Below are 25555 nucleotides of genomic sequence, written 5' to 3'. Positions count from 1 at the left end.
CCGACACTAATTTGACGCATATGAAAAACAAAAAAAATTTATAGGAGGCCAAAGACGACGATTTAATTTATACTTAAGTGTATTATTATATAATTATGGGAAAATTATGTTAATAGCTTTTATTGTTAATAAACAATTAAAAAAAAATAATATTTTTAGATTGAAGACGATACATTCATAAATTTGTGTAATGATGCGAAGAAAAACTAAATTTAAATATTTATCTAAGGAAAAAATTTATCATTTAAAAAAAATGTAATAAACTCTATTAAGTAATTAATAAATTACAATTATTTTAGTAATTAAATTAAAATCCATAAAACTATCCATTTATTAATTATTTTAAAATAAAAACACTTCTTCCCTTGATTAATTGATTCATTTTATATTTGTATATTGGTGTTATTTGTTACACATATAATATAATTGCTATTGACAGCGCACATTAAGCTCTCTACTTAAAAACAAATTGAACAAAGTAAAGTGTATTGATTTTGCTTTATTGTTTTCGCTCTATTTTACTTTTTCAGCGTTGGTTTTTTCTTAATTTTTTTGTTTTGTTTCGTTTTTTCTTATTTTTATTTTCTAATTGTTAAATTTCTCATCACCACCTATAGATTGAAAATATGTTAATAGATTGTAGTACACAATATATAGTTAAATATATATAGTTTCAGGTATCAATTGGAAAATATATGAAAGAGTTGCGTCTGCAGGGTCAAGGGAATTTTTCAACACATCTAGATTGGTATTTATTGAAGTTACACATTGCAAGCTTTTGATTGCAAAAACAAAAATGAAAGAAACTAATTTACGAATAACTTAAGGAGAAAAAGGAAAAAGAAATCTATTAGAATGCAGCTCATATCGTATCACAGGCACGCTTTAATTAGACACTCTCTGAAGAAACCGGAAACGGAAATGAAAGCAAAAATTAAGCAACTTTTAAACTCTTTCTCAAACTCACTTACTACTAACAACAACGATCGATATGAGCGCATATGTACTATAATATATATCCTTCAACATACTCTTCTCTTTGCTTTTCCTTGCCTAAATACTACGATTCCCCCAACTTGTTTTTCACACACAAAATTTGCTTGTTAAAATTGTTGATTAAACGTATATATATGGTACATAAATATATATTATATATTTATATATATCGCACATTTATGGTATTGCTCGCTCCTTATTATCCTTCTCCTCAATGTCTGGACCCCCAAAAAGATGTGACATCTAAAGTTAGCTATTTCCTTGCTGATTTCTGATTTCAATTGCCTTTTTCAACGTTTTTCTTACGAAAAGAAAGTTCTATAAATTCAAAAATAAACCTAAAATGGAATACCAAAGAAAAAAATAGGGAATTTGAAAGAAACTAAGCTTAGTTAATAGTTTAAACAATAACTAGTAAAGCAGCTGGGAGTACAGGAGTTTGTTTCGCCTCCTGCCATCCGGGTTTGTATTCGTCTTCTCCTAAATCTTCTTCAGCCTGCTGCTCCTCCTCTCCTGCTGGATCCTCCTTCTCTCTTTCTCCACCTACAATTGATATCTGGGCCACTCCCTTTGCTGCTGTTGCTGCCACTTGTCCTGCAGCTGCTTGCATAGGCGACGCAGCAGCTCAATGGTGGTGCCGCCCAGCGCCTGCAGTAGCTACTAAATCCTGCTGCCCGTACTCTCCTGTCGGGCACTATAACGCGGCTCTGCCGGCATTAAAGTATCCGTGACCAGTTCATTGGGTGCCTCTAGTACACCCTTGGCATGGGCTGCCGCCGTATCGCAGTCAGTGCGTCGTGAGATCAGCAAGCGGATGTCCGTGTGCAGGGATAAGCGTCCAGAACGGGAGGTTTGGAATCTGTTTAAAAATATTAAACAGATTAATTTTATAAGAAAAATCTACAGAGAAACTAATTATACCTCAGGTGTATGGAGTAGCGCAATCTTTTCATTTGCTCGGCGGTTATAAAGTGTCCCAGCTTGCTGGTGGTGCTGCTGGCCGTTGGACTTCGAGGCACTTGCTGGGCAGGTTTACCGGTTTTATCCTCTTCCTCATCCTTGCCCAGCTCCTCGGCTAGGATGCGCTGACGTATAAAAGTGCGATGTAGGGCTGGCATATCGCGCATATCGTAGGGAATCACAAACATACGCACTACGGTGCCCATGGGATTCAGGAGAGTGGCCTGGACAGTGCCCGTACGCGGCACCGAGTATCCCTTGCGAGGCAAGCGAATTTCACACTGGAAAAAAATTTAAATATAAATTAATTAGAGTTCTCTTGGAGCTCATAGTCTACTAACCAGGTAAGGCGTGCTTAGGGTCTCCCCTTGCAGCTCATAAAAATACGACATGGCCGGTATGGTCAACTGTGTGGGGCAGAATCCTCCCGAGGCTCCCAGCTGTAGCTTGAAACCCATCACCTCAATCTTGGGCATAAGTCGCCTTTGCAGCAAGGACTCCTCCAGGTTACCCAGCAAAGGACGTCCTGCAAAATGTGCTGCCAATCTAGCGCGACATTTTAGAGGAGAACCACCTGCTGCCGGACTGCACAGACCCGACTCTAGATCCTCATCCGACAGCTGCTCATCGGAGCCCAAAGAGCTGCGATCACTGCGATCGCTCAAGTGACGGGATCGCCTTTTATGTGCCGCCAAAGCTTGCTTGGCAAACCTCGGCGAAACGGAGAGCGAGGCCGCATGTGGCAGAGTGGGAGCCGAAAAGGATTTCTGCACGGGCGGTGTATTACCTGTGGCCTCAGGTGCTAGAAGCTGCGAATGGGCATGACTCAAGGCAGCAGGATCAAAGCTAAATGCGGGACATCCTATGGCTATGGGCGCTGAACTGCAAAAGATGGTCGAGAGATTGACCTTGGGCAGGACACCTACGCCAGCACCCTTTCTCATCAGCGGGGAAATGCTGCTGTTAGTAGGAGGCGGTGGGGTTTCCATATCCCCCAAGCCACTGCCACAATTCAAACGAAGTTGACTGGGTTTTGGCGAGGACTTTTGCTGCTGCTGCTGCTGGAGGGGTACCATGGCATCGGGTTGCGGTTTCGCTGGCACTTGGCTCAGCGGCGTCTTGAACTGCACTACCATGTGATCATCCACCGGTGGAGGAGGGGTCTTGCAGCCTCTTTCTAAGGAGTTCAGGGAGCAGCGTTCTATATTAGGCGTTAGCTTGGTGGTTTTGATTTGCTCTTCTGTGGGCTGCTCTGCTGCGTTTTCCTGCTCTTCCTCCTGAAGCATGCTGACAAAGCCATTCCCTTGGTCACCATTGGTCTGATTAGATTTGGGCTCTCGGCCATTGGCAAAGATATGCTGCGTTTTCTGGCGCTTGCACACCTGACATCCGCTGATGGTGGCCGCTTTCAACAGGTTATTGTTCTGCCCACCACTGAGATCTGAGGGAGTTGCTTCTACCGGCTGACCGGCATGTGGCTTCCGCTGGCGATTCTTTGGCGTTCGCTGTATGGCCTGAAGCAGCAGCTCAGCCTTGTTGCGTGGCGTGCCCACAATGAGATCACCGCTGCTGAGGCTGCACGAGGAGTTGGTCTCCTCCATTTCAGAGGCTGTCGTATCCGCATCACTATCATCCTCTTCTGGCTTTGCTCCTCCAGTGCAGCTGAGACAGAGTAGGGTCTTCTCACTGCCACAATGCTGACAGCTGCTTAGGGAGGTCTGTGTTCCCGTGGAGATCATGGCTATGCGACGCGGTGGCTGCTGCAGGCTCAGGGCCAGGGATTGCGACTCGGATTGTGAGGGCGATGGAGACTCTTCGCCCTCCTCCATGGGTTCTTCAATGGGTTGGTGGTGTGGCTGCTGCCTCTCTGGGGAGTTCTTTCTCTCCCTCTTCTTATCCCGCCGCTGCATACGCTTGCGATACTTTTGCAGCTGCCTCTCCCTATGGCTTAGGCTCGTCTCCCCATCGAGATCATCTAATCCTTGCTTTAATCCATTATTATCACAGTTGGAGCTGCCGGTCATCGTCGTCGTCGTTGGGCTACTAATTGCACTAATTCTGGCTCCCAGACCCGTGGGCGTGGCCGCATGTAGGCCACCGCCACCGGTTGGTGTGCTCGCTGGGTCTCCGCCGCAGGTACGCAGGCTGCGTGGCGCTGGACTGGGACTAGGTAAGGGCTCTACATGCGGCAGGCCACCATTAATTCTGGGCAAACTTCTTACGCACACGGAAATGCTATAGCTTTCCGAGACATTGACGTTGGGAAAATTATGGACATTGGCCTTGGCACTGAACCCATCCTGGTATTGCCCTCCTCCACCGTTGCCAGCGTTGGCATTGTGCTGCTTAATCCTGTAAAAGATATTCAAGCGAGGTCGCCTCTGGCCACCGCTGGGCGTACAGGTGGTGGCCAAATCGCCGGCATTGTTGCCACAGCTGGCAAAGATTACACGTCCGCTGTCATACACAGAGGGATCGCATTTGCGGAGCAGATCACACCAGGCTACAATCTGGGAGAAGTACAGCTGACTGCGAATGGCGCTGCACAGCGATGGCAGTGTCATCGTGGGCGGTGGAACTCTGAAGTGGGATAGGAATGTTAATTACATTTTTATACCCTTGCAGGGTATTATAATTTCAGTCAGAAGTTTGCAACGCAGTGAAGGAGACGTTTCCGACCCTATAAAGTATATATATTCTTGATCAGCATCAACAGCCGAGTCGATCTAGCCATGTCCGTCTGTCCGTCTGTCTGTCTGTCCGTCTGTCCGTCTGTCTGTCTGTCCGTCTGTCCGTCTGTCTGTCTGTCTGTTTCTACGCAAACTAGTCCCTCAGTTTTGAAGCTATCTGAATGAAACTTTGCATATAGTCTTCTATATGCTCTCACTGCTATATATGTCGGAACGGGCCGGATCGGACGACTATATCATATAGCTGCCATACAAATGTTCGATATATTTTTCGAAAAAAAATTATAACTTTGCTGTTTTTCAACATTTTTGCACCATTTTCAAGATATGGCCATTTTATATTATTTCTGAATTTTGGTAAAAATTTTATGAAAATCGGACGACTATATGATATAGCTGCCATAGGACCGATCAGGAAATTAATAGGAAAAAAATTATAGCTTCGTTGTTTTTCAACGTATTTTTATCTACTCTGAGATATAAGCTTTTTTTATTATTCTAGAATTTTGGTATAAATTTCATAAAAATCGGGCAACTATATCATATAGCTGCCATAGAAGCGATCGGTAAATGCATAAAATATGTAAAGCTGGGAATGTAAAACGGTAACTGTCAAACTGTAATCATAATAAGTATAGGTAAAATGGAATGAAACTCTATAATATAAACATCAAAACCAATCTGCAAGGGTATACAAACTTCGGCGTGCCGAAGTTAGCTTCCTTTCTTGTTAAATATATTTTAGTTAAAAATTAAACTCACTTTTCCTTGCCGCTGATGATCCATTGCTCCAACAATAGCTTGTGGGTCACGGGACCCAGGTAGACCTCTATGCAAACGGGTTCACGTCTGGCCAGGATGGCCTCCATTTTCATGCAGTAAGCACGCCAGCGATTGCACTGAAAAAAGGGAAAAATAAAGATATTATGTACTATATAAAAAAGTTTTTGTTACTACTTAATAAGTTATAAATATATAGAAATTAATTGACATTAAGTATATAATTTAGCTTTAAATATATAGTAATTAATTTAATTGAAATATAATTAAGCCTTAAAATTTTAACTTAAATATCATTTTAAAAACCCAAACCCAACTCTAAAAACATTCATTGTCTTGCCTGATGACTCGAGTGTGTCTATTAATCATTAATTGTTATTGTGACTAAGATTTTTTAATAGGGAAAAAAAGAAAAACAAAACCAATATGATTAAGCCTTAATTGCACCATAAAATAAAACACAGATAAAGCTATTTCAATCTATAGTTTATTATAGGTTTTCCAGACTTTCTGGAGCTACACAGGTTGTGGTCTTTGAAAGGCACTATCTATGAGTCTCTTGACTTTTCTAATCTTCAAGAAATAATGCAAAGTCACCAGAAAAACAAATAAGTCATGCAAAATTACACAATTTATGAGGAGAAAAGTAGAATTTCTGAAAATTCTGAAAATATTGTTAAAAAAAAAATTAAAATTAAGTAGAATTTAAAGTTTGATATTTTAAGAAAATTATATTAAACTTAGTTTTAAATTTAAAATAAAGAAATTTACTTAAAAATTACCTTTTTTTAATTACGATAATAATTAAAGTAATTAACATTAATATTTATATTTTAACTCCCCCAACTTACGGTCATATTCACGTAGGACATATCACAGATGTGCTCCTCAGCCTCCGATGGCATCTCGCCCTTGGCTAGACCCATCTTCCTGAGGAACTGATCACAGTGCGGCCCATGTTTGGGCCGCGATGCAGAGCTACTTGCTCCGCTGCTGGCAGTGGCAATAGTTGACGCTCCACCTCCTCCTCCTCCGCCTGCTGCTAGTGCTGCTGCCGCTCCGCCTCCCACTCCTCCTCCTGCTCCTCCACTCGAAGCCACCGATCCCGTCCATATAAAAGACAGATTGAGAGGCCTTGGCTCCGCAGGTGGCGGTGCTGCCAAGGCTGGGCCACCGCGCAAGCAGGTGGTGGCCAGGGATTGTAGCGAATGGAGAATATTATCCGACGAATTGGATCCCGGCGAACTGGCAGCACTCGAGTTATTGCTGTTGCCTCCCACACCAACGCCACCAGCACCACCCAGACCTCCGCCGGCCCGATTGAGCATAACACGTCGCACAATCTCATAGTCACCGCCGTGATCCTTGTTGAGATCATTGATGGCTAGGGAGACCAACTCCGGCTCGGCACTCATCGCCTGGGCAGCAGGCGAGATCTGACGCAGCTGGCAGAGCTTCTGCGTCCAGCGCTGGTGGGTTAGGGAGCTGCCGCTGCTACTGGTCGAGGCACCACCTCCTCCGCCTCCGTTTCCTCCACGATTATCCGATCCTCCCATGGAGCCATAGGGATTCGTTGTAATATTTATGGCCGCTCTCGAGGTGGAGGGTCGCGGTGAAAGGCGTCCTCCCCCGCCAGTTGTGGCTCCACCCGACCCAGGTTGCTGATGATGCTGCTGCACCATGTACTCATCATCTGCAATGGGTCTGCCCTCCAGGATAAGCGAGGCCAGGCCCAGCACAAAGGAGCTGTAGTTGTTTTGAGCTCCAGGAGCTGAGCTTGAGCCTAGGCCTATGCCCACGCCCATGCTGCCGCCGCCGGTACCTCCTCCTGCTCCATTTCCAGCTGCCGCCGTGGCCGAGCCCAATGAGGCAGCTGCTCCATTCTGGCCCAAGCCCGCTTGCGGCGGTGAATTGGTGACACTGGTGGGTATCATGGTCGGTTGTCCCGCTGGCTGGAGATCTGGCGCTGATTTCGTTACCGGTTTCCTCTAGCTAAGCTGCTGCTGTTGCTGCTTCTTGCACCAGAAGTACACTGGAAGAAAGGGGAGAAGAGAAAATGTTTTGCCTATAAAAGTTAAAATTACAACCAATTCTATATTTGTTACCCTCTTTTATATATATATAAATATTAAATATTATAAATATTTAATATATATATATTAAATATATATCTCTTAATATTGTGTAACAACTCATTAAATTGTAAAAACCGAAGTTATATGCCATTAACTAAAGCTATAGAAAAAGGGAAGTTGTTAAGAGTGATTGTTATCTATGGAAACTATAGGAAACGTGGGAAATTATATGCCATTATATTAAACAACATGAACGTGAAAAAATATGCATCTAAAGTTGAGTTAATAAAACTATGCAAGTCTTTAAATTGCAGAATGCTAAATTCAATAGAAACTGTGGAAAATCTTTGGTAATTATTCAAAGCAATTATATTTTGCAGAAACTGAGAGGTGTTACAGGTCTTTATTTATTTAAATTGGAATTTAGGAATGTGTAAGACCCTGGAAAATAAAAGGATAGTTTAACCTTTTAAGCATTCATAAAATCTATAAATAGCCTTGACTTCATTGCAAAATCGGCAAGGATCTTTATATCCGTGTATAGCAACAGCTGCTATACCTTTTTCTCCTCCTTCCCCTATAGAAATGCAGCCTCCGAAGGTCGTCGAGAGCAGCCAGGCTCAACTTGAAATGAATCCCCCCAAGGTCTGTCCGTCTCTATGCACTATATACTATAAATATTACATAAGATGACATGGTTTACTTTACGAGTAGCACATTATATACCCCACTATATATCCTTCCGATGCGGAAGCAACCTCAACTCGATGCCACTCGGCAACAAAAGGCAACACAACACAGAGAATTCTTGGCCAATTTGTTGTTAACTGCGACACACTGACACGGCCCCGATTTAACCTGAAATCGTGCTTAGCTATAGCTGCTAGCTATGAGATACATATGTGTACATACATAGGTATACATGCTATATGCAGCTGGAAACCAGGTCGTTACTTAACCGGAGAGACCCAGTTATGGGGAGCAACATGTCAGCGCCGTTTGGCAATGCACAAAATGCATCTACCGCACGCCTGCTCAGCCACCCCCTCAGAAAAGAGACGAGAAAACAGTTTGCTAACAAACAACATGTTGCCAACGTGCTGCTGCTACGTGACGTCATTGAGCCAAGCTTTGCAGATACTGTATCTGAAAATGTACGTTAGTGTTTGTGTATCTCTGTGGGGTTTTTGAAGGTCGTTTTGGGGCAACATCCCACGCAGAAAGACACTCTAATTGAAAGGTAGTTTAATTTATTATAAAAATTTGGAAATATGAAATTGTGTTTAATATTGAAATAATATTGAAAATATGTTTAATTTATAAATTTAAAATACTTAAAAAATATTTGTAATGCGTTGTTTATGTTTTCTTTGGACAGATACAATTATTATAATTATTCTTATTCTTCCATTCCAAAAACAATAAAAATCATTATAAAATCCATAAAAATAATTACTTTTCCATTCTCCAAGCTCTTCTTCTTCGACTTGCCTTTTCGCAAATTTATTTGTTGCTTTCAGTTCGTTTTCTGTTGCAAAAAAGCCCCGCTTGGCAACAGCTATTCGCGATTTGCAAATTAAAAACGAAGAAAAACAAAAAAAAAAAATCTAAACCAAATTAAAAAACAAACAAACACACAAACAAACACAAATGCAGACATGCACAGAAAACAGCTGTTGCAGCGCACACCTCTAACAGCTGGCAACATGTTGCGAGAGATTTGAGCGCCCGCTCTCTGGGTTGCTGCTCGCTTGGGTAAACATGTTTGTCTTTACTTTTGCTTTTGTTTTTTGCGTTTCTTCTTGACCTGCATACACAATATATAACTAGCGCGCGAGACAGACACAAAAATACATAAGAGAGCGAGCTTTCCGCGGGGTCTCTCTCTCACCCACTCTCTGCGAATAGAAAACATCTGATTTTTGTATTGCTTGCAATCAGTTGTATGTATGTGTGTTTGTTAAAGTTTTGTTTATGGCATATCGTTCATACAAATAAATGTTGCTTGGCCCACAATAGAAACACACACACATACACACTGTCAAGAAAACCCGTATGAAAATGGGGACACAAGCGAACGGAATAATATTCGATTACATTATAGCCCACTAATTCGCCTTCCATTCCATTTCGTTTTCTTCGCCTTATTCCCCCCCTTTCCCCCTCATTTAGTATTCCCTTTATTTCAGCTGTCCATTATCATTTACATTTCAGCGCTGGCAAAAAAAAAAATAGGAAAAGGAAAAGCGGAAAACGGCGAAAATTACACGAATTTACACGATTTTCCCTCGCAATCAGGCGTATGACGCAGTGGAAGTGCGCTACAATTGTCAAGGAAATTTCGCGGAAACGGAAAACGTATTGAAAATCACTTGGGGTTGCAGGCGGAGAGTTCCAAGGTGTGACAAATGCAAAATGTAAAGGTTTAATAATATTTATTTCTGGAAAATTGTTTTTCAAGTTGCAAATTTTTTACTACGCCTTAAAATATTTAAAATCAAAGCGTAAATCTCATAATTTGTTGGTTGCCAATCTAAGATGTAAATAATTGCTAGTGCATTGCAGCATAACGTCATTTTTAGTTTACAGTGAAATAATTTAAAATCTTAATCAATTTAATGTTAGTAATTTAATTTAGTTTTCAAGACAATAATTCTTTCTTTATAGCAATAAAAAAAAAATATATATATATAAAACAGTTGCTCAAGTAATTGGCAGTGAATTAAGAAAAGTGCAATCAAGTTGATTGCAGAACTTTGTCATATACGAGTATTGCCCCGTTGTTTTTTTTTCCTTGATTGGCACACTTTGTCTGATTATTTCTGCACTTCTTGGCAAGCCGATCGAGCGAGCGAGCGGGTTAAAAAAATAAATAAAATAAAAATGTAAAAAAAAGCTTAGGAGGTCGGTACACGGCACATTGTTGGACTAATTTCATTTAGCTCGGCCACCGTCCTTGGCATGCTTTTTGATTTTGCAACGTGCCGCGCTGCTCTCTGCTTGCATTTATTCATTTATTGCACATTTTCGTTATATTTCATTTTTTTCTTATTTCTCATATATTACCGAGCATTGCCTTTATTTTTTTGTTTGACGCACATTACGAAAATTTTGATTACCAAGCGGAAAATGGAAGCGGGGCGAATGGAAAATGGTAAGTGGGAAAAAACGAAGGGGAAAATCAACAGAAAAAAACCCGTTTCAATCAGATAAGAAAATGGAAAACAACACTGAGGGAGTGGAAATTGTAATGTTGCAACTTTTCAACAAAAAAAAAAAAAAAAAAAAAAAAAACAAGTTCCGTTTGCCTTTCGTTCGTTTCGAGGTTTCCTTTCGCATTATGAAACCCCAAAAATGGGTTTTTAACAACACGTGAGTGCAACGAAAGCCACAGACAAAGAAAAACCTCATTTCTTTTAATAAATTTATTTTTACTACACTCTCCATATGTTCGTGTTTCACTTTAGTCATTCCCCAGCGAATGCGTCACGAAATAAAGTTTAATTATACTTATTCTCGTTTTGCCTGTGGAAGAAGCTCGTTAAGATGTGTCATCCACAGCGGAAATGGTAAGTGGAGATTACTAAGATCAAGTGGACTTGACAGTGTGAGATTTGTCATATAAGGCAGGCAGGCAGGCATTTTGGAGTTCAGAATTTTGAATTACAAGAAGAATAAGCAAAGAGGAATCTGGGAATATAGCTTATTAAATATATTTAAAGGAGATGATATTTCCGTATATCTTAAAGTGTGTAGTTACTAGTAAATACGTTTTGATTTATAATTTTCTTACTTGTAATACAGAGTTCTTTGAGTTATACAACTATATATTTCAATTAACAAACAGGCACCTTGTGGGGCTTTTATTGACCAAATTTAGATTTCCCAGAAAGCCGGCAGAAGACAATCGCTTTTCCAATCGCTGATTGACCTCGCTGATTGACCTCGCTGATTGACCTTACAACAAGCCCATTATGTACAGTGTTTGGGATGCGCAATGTGATGGTGGTGACCCTCTCCCCAATCATAAAGCCTTCACAGCTGAGCGAGCGAGCTTTGGTATGCGAGTATTTTTTTTCTAGGGGGCCGCACCTTCAACTGGGTTATATGTAGTCTTCCTCTCTCTCTCCAACGCCTTTGTGAAATCCCTCCCTCCCACCTTTCGGGTTTCCTCTTCGCGGAACAAAGAACACATTTCAGATATTGGGAAACCCATCTAATCAAATAATCAACATGGTCATCAGATAGGGGAACCTATTTGTTGTACCCTGGTAGAATGTTATTATAAATTTGGGTATGAGTCTGTGATGTATGAAACCCTATAAGAAATCTCCATCTTTGTGAATTGTATTTAAGAGATATTTGATCTACAATTTGATATAGTCCAGTATTTAATTGTTTTAGGGTAATCTATAAAATGTAGTTTAGATTCTATGACAATTTATATTATATTTTTATAGATATTAGGGTATTTAACCGCCTGCTTTAAATTCACTTCCTTTATACTTTTATCAAAATATAAAAACTGAAGGCTTCAAGGTTTTTAAGTCGCCCCTTCACTCACCTTTCGAGACTTTGTTAAAATTCCATTATTTGTTTTGCTTTTTGCTGCAACGAAAAGAAGGGGGAAAACAGTTGATTAGAAAATTAAATTCTTCACATGTAATTGATCGACATTTTTGTAGTTTTTTTACAAGGAGAAATTAAAGCGTAATTAAATTGTTTTTAGCTTTTCATTTTTTTTTTTACAGAGAGTGAGCTTCCCTGTTTCTCTTACACAACAAATAAAGTTAGCCACTGCTCTCTCTCCCCCACATGGCTGCTACTCACATGTGCGCAGTAAATAATAAAAAAAGAGTAAAACGCAAACAAAACCACAGCGAGCAAAAACAAAAAGGCAAAACAAAAATGTAAACAAACGCAGCAGCAGTCCAGTTATGGTGCTCTTCTTCTTCATCGTCTTGTGCTGCTACTTCCACGTGTGCGAGGGAGAGGGCGTTTGGGGCTCGCTGTAACTTGAGCACGTGAAAGCGTCTCGCTTGCACCCATATAGGGAGTTGGGGCCGAGCAACTGGAGTGGAGTGGGCGGAAAAGAGATGGAGACTGAGAGCCAAGCAGAACCAGAACAGGACTCGCGTGCGTGTATATGTGTATGTGTGAGGTGCGTGCGAGCACGTTTTTATTTTTAGCCAAGATATGTCTTGCAAATTGAGAGCAAAAACAAAAAGGAAAAAATAAAGGCACGCACTTATTTTGCGCTTGTTTTTTTTTCCTTTTCCCTCGGCGAAAAGCAAATGACCGCAAGAAGTGTTAATGCCTTCTCTTCTTCTTCTTCCTGTCACAACTCCAGTTCTGTCGTTCATTCGGCCTCTCTTCTCTTTTATTTACATTTCCAACTGCGCACGTATAAAATTACTATGACAAATGCTTCAGTGTGTGTGCGTCGTGTCGTTACATTTTATTTTTATTTAATTTTTACCTCTTTTTGAATTGATATAAATTGGTTGAAAAGCTTGAAAAACTTTAATCAAAGTTCATTTGTTTTTGTTTTTTGCCAAGAACAGCTGTGGCTTGTTTTATTTCGTTTTGTGTTTTGGCCTGGCTATTTTCGTTTTTGTTTTGCTTATCTGCCAAAAAAACAATAAAAATAAAATACTTTCACTTATATAAAAAAGCATCTAACAAGTAGGGAGAGCCAGGAGAGATAGTGACAGTCGCCTTTTAATCGTTCTTTTTGCGGAATTCTTAAAATCATCAATGTGACCTTTAAAATTGCATCTTTAAGAAGATTTCTTAGTCGAAATTTTAATTTGGGTATGTCATTTTATATTTTAATTTATATTAATGCTATATTTGTTTATAACTCCAAAATTTATAAAGTCGTTGCATCGTTTTCTTCCTCCTAAAATATATATTTTTTTAAATATATTTTTAAAGCATCTTCATATATTCTCTTTCTTATAGATACGATCTGTTGTGGCATTCTCTCTACCTTATAGAGGTATGAGATACGACATCTTCCAACCCGGACACGTGGGTGGGTGAATGAAATGTTGCGCAATTTGTTCTCTGCTCATTTATTTCCATGTTACATGGATCTAATAATGTTGAAAAAGCTTTTAAGCACTCACACTCTGATCTTCTCTTATTCTTTGCCTTCTTCTTCCCCAGCAGCTGATAATATCAAACAGGTTACAAGCGAGAGAAAACAGAGAGGGAAGATACTTAGACGTAGAGAGCGATTAAGATAGCTAGGTGGAGAGCGAGCGATAGAGACAGCGTAAAGAGAGCGATAAAGAAGTTCAAAAGGCAGACCTTATAAACGACAAAACACGGCCCCATGCAAAGCAGCAAACAAAAGTGTTGACACACAGCAAATGCAACGCCACAATTAGAAAATGTGTGTCAATTATATTTAAAAAAAAAAAGAAGGAAAAACTCGGGTAGTTTTCCTGACTTCACCCAAAATACAACAACAACTATCACATTTGAGGGAGTGGAAAGAAACGGCTACGGGGAGCATGATTTGAATTGCCTTTTCAGTAAATGTGTGTGTGTGTCAAATAACGCTGAAGGGGGCGTCGCAAAGTCTCCCAAAGTGCTTCACCCACACAAACAGGCCACCAACTAAAGTTCAGCCTCACTACAAAAGCTTATATGTAACGAAAATTGAGGGTGGAATATGGGTTTTAGTGATTTAGAATGTTTTTTAGTTATAATTTTGAAAAAATAAAATATCAAGATTGAATAAAAATATCCTTGTATATTTCCACCGCCACTTAATACAAATTTATAAATATTTGTAAATAATGTAATGTAATTTAACATTTATAGTTAAAGAAAATAGGTTATCTGTCTCCATGACATCAAAAACTGTTTTTTTAATTAAAAACCTAAGTTCTAAACTATTTCAAAAAAATTTTGTTTATAGATACTACGTGGTTTTGAAACCTATTTTTTAATTACACCTGTTTTATTATTTTTAATTCACTTTTATTGAGTGCCCACTGTCACTATGTGCGATCTTCAATTATTCGTGTGCGCGCGTGTACATCTGTGTGTGTGGGTAGAGTGCTACTGCTGGTGGGTGGGGGCAGTGGGGAATGGGGTTGGGGTCTCAATTGCGCTGTATTGGTTAGCGCTGTGCTTTTGGCATTACGTCACCAACACATGCGCAGCTAACCAGCTGAGTGGCAAAGCAACGTCACAGATACACCACTACCATTGCACAGCCCTTAAAGCCATACAATTATTTTAAACACCAACCTTTTTTTGTATTTGTCGCTTTTTTTGAAACGTTTCCAAATCCTCAAATTTTTTGATTGATTTTTTTATGTGAATTTACGATGATTTTTAACTGAACTTGATCTGCTTTGTGTTCATTATAAACTTAATTTTCTTGCTTTTTAGGTATTCACTGTGGCTGCTTTTTGTCGCCTTTGATTTTGTGGCTTTAATTGGCTTTTAGTCCTGAAATTGGCAACAGAATGGCAATGGCCACATATCTTTGCACTTTTTCTAAGCTGCATTTGAATTCTCAACGCTTTTGAACAGCGCAACGCGTCGTGAACCTTATGTATTTTATTTTAAATACACTTTTTGTATTCGTCGTTATTTTTGTAGGATGTTTTTTTAGGTGTTGTTTTTTGCTTTGTATATATATTCAAGTTTCTCGAGTTCAGTCGCACGAAACGGAATCGGAGGCAGGTAAACGCGATTATTATTAGCGCAGCGTAGCAGCAGCAAGCAAACTTGTTTGCTTAGATTTTTTATTTTCGGGTGGCCTTTGTATTTATTTTCTGGTCTCTTTTTTAAATCTTTTTTAACTGCACTTCACACACGCACACGCTGGGGGAAAATAATGCTGTTTCTAGCTGCTGTTTTGTGGTGCTGTCGTCGCTTTGAAGTCTCGAAATGAAATGAATTGAGAAATATATGTGGGAAATAAAAGAGCGGAGCTCGCTCGAACCGTTCGCTGCTGCTGACGGCAACTTTCTAAAACAGCTGAGCTGAGCAGCCAGCAGGCAGCCAGCCAGCGCTTTGTTTATATATATACTATATGTATATATACACACTCTATATACCAGAGGTGGCTGAGGGGAAAACTACGTCGTACATTTGGCCATAGTTTTATGTGTTTTTTCATGTGACTGCAACATGTTGCCATGGCTGTCGGGCAACAGCAGCAACGTCAGCAGCAGCGAGCCAGCAACATGTTGTCCTCGCGCAGGGGAAAAATGTACACAAAAATCATATGGAAGCAATACATACACACAAAACTACTCAAAACCCTCGAAAAAAAGTAAATAAATAAATAAACACACATATGATAAGCCACAAGTAAATGGGTGAAATACGAAAATCATGTTGAGCCAAATCACAACTAGCAGTTACAGTAGGTACTCCGTAAAAAGAATCAATTAAACAATTTCTTGCTTTTACAAAATTCAACATTTATAAAATTTATAAGTGATTTTCTTTAAGTAAGAAATAAGAAGAATTTTTAAGAAATAAGAAGAATTTTTAAGAATTAAATATATTAATGAGCATATTTACATTTTTTTTCTGTTTTCTTACACATTTAATATATTAATTCTTTGTTATAAAATAATTTAAATATAATAAGAAACTCACAGTAGATTACTAAAACAGATTTGACCTCAATCTAATTTTTGTTTCTTTATTTTAAAATTAAAACATAATTCTAAAGAACTTAAAAGCTAATTTAAACTTTAAAAACAAATAAACAATACATTTTGATCTCAATTTTATTATGATAAACATATGTACATATATGTACAATTTGCAAACCCTTTATTATTAAAATATATATTCAAGATATATTTTTTTCGTAAATAAACCGCTTTTTGTTAATTTTAAGCTACACATTTTAGTGGGACAAGAGCAATTTTTGTTGCGATAGCGATTCAATAACAAAAGCCACTCACAGATACAGAAAAGTATACACCACACACACGTAGACTAAACAAAAACAACAACAACAACGAGAAAAAAATAAAGTGTAGACAGAGATAGAGAACCCGTTTCCATATGTTTGCTCGATTCCATGTTGTCGAGTGTTAAGTGTGTGTTTTGCCTTATGTGCTTTGTACTACAAACAGAATCGCTGTTGGCGAGTGTATATAGCGTTGTATATATAGTATATATCTTTATATATGTATATGTACATGCTTTGGGGTACTTGTTGGCAGATTTCTTCAATAAGCAGAAGAACAAGCGAAGAAAAGAAGGTGGAGAGCCCCAAAAAACCAGAAAACAACAACAACGCATGCGCTTTTAATGCAAAATATATACATATACAATGTATGGGTATATGTATGTATATATGTATATATAGCAGCCCCCCAAAAATCGTCAGCGACCCAGACAACAGCAACAACATTCAGAATTTATGTTTTGCCTGCGCTGGTTCTGTGCTTCTCTGCATCTCTTTGCCCCTATGTTTCACTCTCTCTCTCTCCGTCTGTGCCTATCTTTGTTCTTCACTTCCTCTGTTCTCCTCTACGATGCGAATCTTATCAGCAGCCCACACACGCACATGACGACATATATCACACACACACTGTATTTACTTTGCTGATATGATTTGTACTTGACTTTATTTAATATAGACTCTATTTAGAGGGTATTCTATAGTCGAAACATGGAGGGGATTTACCAGTTTTTAAAGCACAAAAACTGGGCATTTATTGCATACTTTAATTCGCCTTTCTGAGAAAATTCTGAAATCCTTAGCCATTTCTAGTCGTAAATCAACTTAAATTCATTTACAACTTTTTCTTTAAAAATGCAATATTTCAATCCAGCCATTTATACTGAATTTCAAGGTGAAATCGACCTGTTGGCGAGTTTTTCTTAACCGTTACCCACTGTAGTAGACAGTGGACTGGACTGGACTGGACAGGACGGACGACACAATCGCAAACGGCACACATCCATATTCACAGATACGCGTCAGGCGCGTCGTTCCAGCCGTCTGCAGAGCTGGTGAACTCAAGTAACCCAGGGTTCTGGAGCTAAAGGATACGCAGATACACGGACTCACGGATTCACGGCGACAACAAAGAAGCAGCAAGCCAGCACAGACAAAGAAATGCCAAGACCAATGCGAAAGCGAAAACGAAGACCAAGGAGACCAGAGACCGAGACCCAAGAAGTCTGAGGTCTGCGACTCTCTTCTTCGTGCTCCTTCCTGGCCGAAAAACAAACAGGAAAACAAGGGAAAAAAACAAAATAATAATAAAAACTTTCAACTTCCCTTATATGTATAGCCAGTTCAATACATATTTTATAAAGACACTGATGTTGAAGGGATAATATCCTTAAAGAGGATATAAGTCATATATAATTAGAAAAATAATATGATAAAGTGACAGGTCTTTATAACAAAGACCTTTAAATTTAAATAAACATTCATAAAAATTAAATAAATAAATAACAACAATTAATATCTCAATACCTTATATATACCTTACATCGGCGACTTGATATATTCTTTCCCATTAATTCTCTTTACTTTGTCCAAGTTTCTGTTTTGCGTTGATTGAAAGGTGTCGAATGTAATTAATGTGGAAGCCTCGTGTGGCGATTAGCAGGTCTATCGATCAATTTGTAGTCCGGGGGTTTTCCTCTCCATCTCTCAAAGCCAGACGACAGACATTTCCCATTTTTTTCTTTATCCCCGACCCCAGATAACAAGTTCGAGACAAATATTTGCCGTTTCCTTTTTCACTTCGTTTTTATCTCGTGCAAGTACAAATAAAACGTGTTTAAACCGCGGGGAAGTCTTTGGTTACAGGTAGTAGATATACATATTGTATGTACCCTATATATACCCTATTTCTTATGAAAAGTCATGCTCCAAAATCGAAAAAAAAAATTTCCACGCACAAAAAACCCACAAGGTGGCGTTTTCAATAAAAGATCAGCATGAAATAAAGATGAGGTCACAAAAGCCCTTGGGCTTAAGTCGTTTATTCTTTGTTTTTTTTTAGTTTTATGTTTTTGGTTGCTTTTTTTTTGTATTTGTTTGCTCTCTAAGTTCAAAGCTTGAAGAGATCCGCTGATTGACGGCTGGCTTTCTTCGGTTAATTTTAATTAAGATGGAATTCGAAAAGACGTGTCTGTTATGATCAACAAGCTACAGTTGAGGTGGTGTTACTAGTATTATTTATAAAAATAGACATCGATAAATAGGAAAATAAATAGCTATGATTCTCTTTAAAATAACAAAAACAAATTTTAATTACTAAAATTATAATTTAAATGTCAAATACATATTTTTAAATATTTTAGATTTAATCCTATTTAAAAAATAAATAAATAAATAAAATAAAATAAATTCTGGTTGCTCTTAAAATTCCAGCCCTGTGTTTATCTAAGTGTGAAATAGCTTTGAATTAATTGTTCATTTTCCATTAACACTTTTCATAGAGATCGTGTGAGTGTATGTGAGTACGTTGCCAAATAAAAATGTTGCTACAGCTTATTTTTTATGCTCTTCTTCTCTCTATTTATTATATACTCTCTGCTTTTGATACACTAAAAGGGCTCCCCTGCCTTTTGCTTTTTATATGCGCAGTTGTTTTCAGCACACAGACACTCACTCACACACACTGAGTTAATTGCGTCGATCAGCTGTTTTGATAATAAAACGGTTAAAAACCTTATGAAAGCAGAAAGCAGCCGCCAAAGAGAAACAGAAAATAAAAAAACTAACAACAATGTCTGTATTGTGTTTGTTTATTTGCCATAACTTATAAATTATAGAAACGTTTTTGATTGCCTCACAACCTGCGACGAAATTCCCTGCAATCCCCTGACAATGTATAAAAATCGCCAAGAACGCAGTTCGAGTTTTCGCGTTTCCCGTTTATAACGACACGAGGAACCCTTGGAAAAACCTTGGATTGATTGTTAGCAAATATAGACCGAACCCAAGGCAGACGGGCCAACTCTTACACAAGGCTCATGTGTTTAAGAACTCTGTGTATGGCACAGTGGAATATTGTTTAATAATAGTAAAGGTTTTGAGATTATAATATTACATTCATAATCAGTCTAGAAACTTAAGAAATAAGGGCTGCTACCGGAGATTGCAGGAGTTTACAAGGATTTTTAAATTCTAGACCAAATAAATTTTATTTATTTTATTTTAAACTTATTATGTAAGTTTTAATAGAAGCTTACAGGATTAATGACATATATTCATTTTAACGTAAATAATGTAAAGTTATTTTTACAGAACTCATCCCCACCAGTAACCACTGTACAACCCTTGGCAATGTCTCTTCTTTTCTGATTCTTTCAGCTCTTTTGTGTCTGTCCCTGTGTTTTCCGGCATACCAACACACTCACACACACAGCTGTTCTTGTAATTTGGCCCACACGTGACTGTGATTGACTCGCCAGGTGAAAAGCGTTGGAGGAAAAGAGCGTGGCGATAGGAGGGTAAGGAAAAACAGCGAACAAGGTGCTGCCACTTTAATGAGCTTTCCACGGAAATGTGGAAAGTTTAAGGTTGAGAGCGGAGACAGCTGCGACATCAAAGCCAAGTGTGTCGGCCATTTTGGGGCCGAGTGATTGTGGGAGGGATTATTAAGGGAAGCGTTGAAGGGTACAGAATAGAAGGGGGTACACAATATATAGATGGCTGATGACCCAGCACTTTGATAATCTACCTCAGATAGCCAGACAGGCGGACATTTTGAATAAATATAAGCAAGGTAAAAAATTCAAGCCAACCCAGCAAAAGGCTATCAATAGCAGTTAGTTATAGTTAATTGGCTTGTGAAAAAATAAGGCTAAATCAAATATAGAAGGGAGTTTTAGATATAGTCCTATCAAATGGCATTGGCATAAAAACGATCATTTTTATTGGTTTTTAACGTGGAAAATAATAAATTATAATAAAAGTTCTTAGGGAAATTCATAAAGAGTCCGCCCATTAATAAAAAGTTTATATTTTACATTTTAAAAGTATCTTTTGAAATAAACATGATCACAAAAAGTATCTTTCGGATATTTAAGCCTATAAAGAAGATATGATAGCATGGAAATTTTTAGCAAAAATATTAGCTACTCCAAATTTTTTTTTGGTTTTTAGTCATCTGGGAATAAGCGTGCCATGACGCAATTAAGTATATGAAGGGAATAAAATGGAATACGAATACAAAAATGGGAACCATACTTTAGAAAACCAAATACCAAGAGCCATGCGATGACTACATGATGTTTATTTTTGTAAATTCGCAAAATCAAAGAAAAAATAAAACCAAAAACAAAAAGAAAAATAAATAAAAATCTAAACAAAGAGCTGTTAGGGAATTCATATGGAAAATGATTTTGGTTTCGTGTCTGTCTGTCTTTCGATTGAATTGATAAAGTGGCGAAATGGGAAAGAAATGCAAATTCCATCAAAGCCCCGTGTTTCGTATGTTGCACGAATATCAATCAAAGCGTTATAGAAACCCCTCTGTCTTTCCTTTTTCCGTTCTCCCGAAACAACCCTTCCTTCAGCCCAAACAAAGGAAAATCAACAGTTTCGAGAGGAGAGTGAGTTCCAATTTCCAGACCGCCACCACTTTTCCTTCCACTTTCCATCCTGAAAAAACCCCCTAAATTACCATCAGCTGTTTTTACGAATTTTTTTGTTATGGTGGGTTCATTGGCTTTACATCCTCTCACTCTCTCTTACTCTCCTTCTTTGCTCACTGAAGAGCACCCGAAAATTTTGTTACTTTTTAATTTCTTCTTGTTTTGTTGCGTTTTCGTCCCAAACAAAGTCATTCACCCAGGCAGGCACCATAACAACAAAATAAGGTAAAATAAAACGCAAAAATAAAGGAAGATGGGGAGGAGGAGCAAAAGCAAAAACAATAACAACAACGGAACAACGGGAACGGAAAAAGTCAACGGCTGAAACGTTGGGGTCACTGCTCACAGTTAGCCCCCCTCTCTACCTCTCCCACTCCCTCGCACTCTCACACCTCTCGGACTGCCCCACTCTCTGGCATCTCCCCCTCTCGCTCTCGTGCAGTGCTCTTAAGAGCGAATTTTTGAAAATACTTATAATGCGTAGTAAAGTCCACCAAAGAATTTCTACACAGCAACAAAATCGCAATATAAATCGGATTAGTGGTTTTAATCGTAAGATAAATATGGAAATAATTTTGTAAGGTTTTATTTTAATTTGTTTTTAATGTTAAAGATGTGGTTAAATATTTAATCAGAAAATTAATCTACTTTCAGAAATATTAATACCCTTTTTATTTTATTATCTTTAATCATAAAGATACCCTCCAAGATACAATGCATAATTTATAATTCTACCCAATACTTATTCCTCAGTGTTTCGACGGTGAAAAGTATATGACCGGTGTCCGCCCCTGAAGGATATGTTCATTAAAACTCATTGAAAAAATAAATAAAAACAGGCAAGCCAACAAAGGAGGCAACCGTTCTTTTGCCTTCTTATTTCTTATCGGAAACAAAATGTGATATACGACCCTGAATCGTAATGCAATAACCCCAGGGAACTGAAAACTGGGACTGGAATCTGAGATAGTACAACCAGAAGGAAGCATACTACACGTACACCTTATCAGGGGTTTTCGGTTTCTGGTTCGGTTTCGGTTTTTGGAACGGGTTATCTCGGGGCTCCCGCATAACCGTCTGCCCCAAATACAAAAATAATAATAAATGAAACATTGAAAGTTGTTACAAAACCAAAATAAATATAATTTAGGTTAAGATAAGCCTGCTGCTGTTTTCTAGGTTTCTTTCCTTATCGTGTGGAAGTTCAAGTAAAGACATGGGGGATGGAGGCTACACATAACACTTATGGCTTCATTAAACCATAAAAAAAAAGCGCACGGAGACGCAATTATTGGGGGTTTAAGTTTGTTCTTCCCTTTGGGGTTGACTGATTTTAACGATATATTTATTAGGGGAAAACAAGAATTTCTTTGAAATTGGATTTTAGGGCTTAGAAAAGTTCATAAGAGTATTATTTACTTGTAATAAAGGCTAGAGTTATCTTCACTAAATTCTGAAAATCGAATGAAATTATTAGTATACTAGGAAACCAGCGTTTACTATTGCTGATTAAAATATATATTCCAATTTCGCCTGAATATGGTGAAATATGTACATATATGCATAAGGGAGTATTATGATTCAAGCGGAAACTGGAAAATGCGGGCTGGTCATTTGTATAAATGAAATCTTTTTTTGATCACCAGCAATCCAAATATCATGAGACAGATTTGTGGCCAACAATTGGCCAATTTACATAGGCATTTTCTCAACAGAGTAATCATTACATGATGGGATTTTTGTTCTGTATTTTATTTTTATTGCGTCTTCTCTAGGAAGCCGAATATAATTTGAATTTTCTTTGTAAATTTTCTGTTGGTAAATTTTGTTTATTTTAGACGAAATAACTCGGACACACAGGCCTTTGAATACGTAACTTGGCAATGAAAATATTCAGATTTGTTTTCTTTATTTTTAAAGCATATTAAAATTTTGATGCCTAATTTAAACGTAGTAGTATTAGCTAATAGTCAAAATAATAATTGGAAAGAATATGTTAAAAACTGATATTAAAAACAATGGTTTTTAGTAAATTTAAATATACATCTTTCCTTTTAATTGCCTTATGATTTAACTATTTCTCCCGATCCTTATATCAAAACGCTTAACTCCTGAACTACAGAGTGTTTCTTCTTCCCTTTTACTCTACCCACTTCATCTTTCGCTGCCGTTTAATGATGGCTGCAAGCGAATGATGGGGGAAATGACGGGACACCGACAACAACCGTTAGCCCGTCAGGTACAGGTACAGTGGAACACCTTTAATCCGTCTGCCATTGCACAGAATGCAGACTTTTGCCAAGATTTTCGCTTTGTAATGCGCACTTGGCAGCGAAATTGCGACGACCGCAGCATTTACAGCTAATTGCATAAGCAATAAGCAGAAAGCAGTCCGTTTTTGTGCTATCGTTTAAACAAATCAATGCAAAGATTAAATCAATATGGATGAGAGCCACTCAGAACTGTCGACCGTATTTATGTCGTTTTCTTTGTTGTCTCGTTTTCTTCTGCGCAAAAAAAGGAATAGGAAGCGAAATGAGACGAGAATTTCAAGGATACAGCAAAGTCGGCGCTAACAGTTTTTTTGTCTCCTTTGGCGCTCTCTCTCTCTCACTCTCTTGCTCACAGCTGATTAAGAAGGCGGGGGTGGAAAGGGGAAGCCAGAAGAGACAACAATAAATACTGAAGCGAAAGCAATGGAACGTGAATTGAAATCATTTACTTTGACCATAAACAGAAAATCAACGAATAACGCGCACAAATACACACACAGATCTAAGCACATACAAAACAAGCACAGAAAGAAATGTAATTGGAATATTTGTTTCCTTAAAAAGCACACCCCTTCGTTTTATAAATAACGAACGAGCTTTAAAACCTTTTTCTCAAATGCCGTTAAACGTCTTAATGCTTTCGCCCAGTGCATCCGTCCAATACATAAGGTATCGACTTGGCTGCTTTGTTTACATAATGCCCGCATTTCCAGTTTAAAGATCCGCTTCAAAGGCAGCGTCTTCTAACGAAAGACGATTTTAAAACTGATGAAATATCACAAATACAGCCCCGAGCGCGCATAAAGTTCAAAGCAATTAAAACGCAAGCTTGTCGATTTGGTTTTATTTTGTGCGAAACCCGAAGATGACACCGAGAAGGAGAGTGCAATAAAAATGGCCGACTTGACTTACCTTCTTTCTCTTCGCAGCGGAAGATCGTTAAAAGGCACAAAATTTCGGCTCAGAGCAGCGGCAATTTGTTGTTGTGTCGCTAATTCCAATTAATTTGACATTTTTGCTGTTTATTTGCTGGCTTGGGCTGCAAATATTATTGATTTCACTTGCTGTTGCTTGCTGACTTTACAACACACACTCGCACACCCTGTCGCACACAGGGACCTGCCTGCGGCTGCTGCTCCGCTTTTGCGGGTGAAAAAACGGTTCTTTTTCGCTATTTTCGCCTGCACCCTGCTCTTTGCTCGTCGCTCTTTGCTCTATCCACTCTCCACACCGCCGTTTATCCTTCGTTGCTCTTTCTATTTACCCGAATTGATCGTTCTCAACTTGGACGCCATTTCGCCAGTGGCGAAAAAATCGGTGGAAATGCCAGCACAGTTGGAATAAGTGCACTGCTGCAGCCGAAGATGGCGTGGAAAAACGGGAAAAGCCGCGCCTACACTTTCATTGGCATCATCATCGCGTTGCGTTTTCGCCGCGGCTTTAGAGATTCGCATAGTTTTCACTTTATTATCGCGCACAACGGGCCTGCTAAAATTAATTGTTTGTTTTTTAGTTTTCGTTTTTTCGTCTCCAACAACACACAGTAGGTTAGACTGTGAGACCAGACCAGCTGTGGGCGTGCCAGTGTGGCAGTACTGCGTTGTGGTGGAAATCCCAACTGCGTGTCGGCATTAATGCTGTATGACACGGAACTAGTTCGGAAGTTATATTTTGAATATTTTAATATTTAATTAAAATATTAGATTTGCAGAATATAAATAAAAATTAATATCTATAAAATATTATGTTGTTATGCTAGAAATGTATTTTAAAGCAAACCAATTTGGAAAACAAGTTAAGTTTACCACAAAACTTTATGAAATATATTTTAAAATTTATCTATCTAATACTAAATATTATAAAATAAATATTTTAATTCAAAAATCGATAAATTAAAAACTTCTTATAACCCCCCTTTAAAAAAAATAAAACACTCGACCCTCTTGATATTTAAAATATTATTTATGTTAAACGTTTCTCAGTTTTAAAATGTCATATTTCTCTTTTGTTTATTCTTTTAGTCATATTAAATTTTGTTAATTTCCGAGTGATTTATTTTGTGTATTACTTCTTGTTTGCAAAACTACACACGTACAGATGATGTAAATATATAAGTCTGCATTGTAAAGCCTTTATGTAATACATATACATAATATATATATAG

General features: G+C 38.3%; 1 protein-coding gene and 1 long non-coding RNA gene across 7 annotated transcripts; one reads left to right on the top strand and one right to left on the bottom strand.

The window, feature by feature from the left end:
* Window positions 1-365: 365 nt before the first annotated feature.
* Window positions 366-24959, bottom strand: atos (atos homolog atossa). 3 transcript variants are annotated; one of them, XM_017164553.3, is made up of 7 exons: window positions 24304-24959; window positions 12066-12109; window positions 6278-7458; window positions 5409-5545; window positions 2298-4536; window positions 1918-2237; window positions 366-1855 (listed from the first exon to the last, which is right to left on the bottom strand). In XM_017164553.3, the coding sequence occupies exons 3-7, from the start codon at window positions 7358-7360 to the stop codon at window positions 1657-1659; spliced, it is 3978 nt and encodes a 1325-aa protein (XP_017020042.1). In that variant the 5' UTR covers window positions 7361-7458; window positions 12066-12109; window positions 24304-24959; the 3' UTR covers window positions 366-1656. The 3 variants fall into 3 exon arrangements, with proteins under 3 accessions (XP_017020042.1, XP_017020043.1, XP_017020044.1); XM_017164554.2 differs by lacking the exon at window positions 24304-24959 and adding an exon at window positions 14768-15501; XM_017164555.3 differs by lacking the exons at window positions 12066-12109; window positions 24304-24959 and having other exon boundaries at window positions 6278-7491.
* Window positions 10310-14224, top strand: LOC138928133 (uncharacterized). 4 transcript variants are annotated; one of them, XR_011444599.1, is made up of 4 exons: window positions 10310-10655; window positions 10969-11070; window positions 13466-13538; window positions 13676-14224. It is a non-coding gene; the product is annotated as an uncharacterized lncRNA (long non-coding RNA). The 4 variants fall into 4 exon arrangements; XR_011444598.1 differs by having other exon boundaries at window positions 10310-10873; XR_011444600.1 differs by lacking the exon at window positions 10969-11070 and having other exon boundaries at window positions 13676-14223.
* Window positions 24960-25555: the final 596 nt, after the last annotated feature.

This window comes from Drosophila kikkawai, chromosome 2R (assembly GCF_030179895.1).
Source record: "Drosophila kikkawai strain 14028-0561.14 chromosome 2R, DkikHiC1v2, whole genome shotgun sequence".
Lineage (NCBI taxonomy): Eukaryota > Metazoa > Arthropoda > Insecta > Diptera > Drosophilidae > Drosophila > Drosophila kikkawai.
Note: the sequence above shows the minus strand (reverse complement) of the source record. Positions and strands in the feature narration are given on the sequence as shown.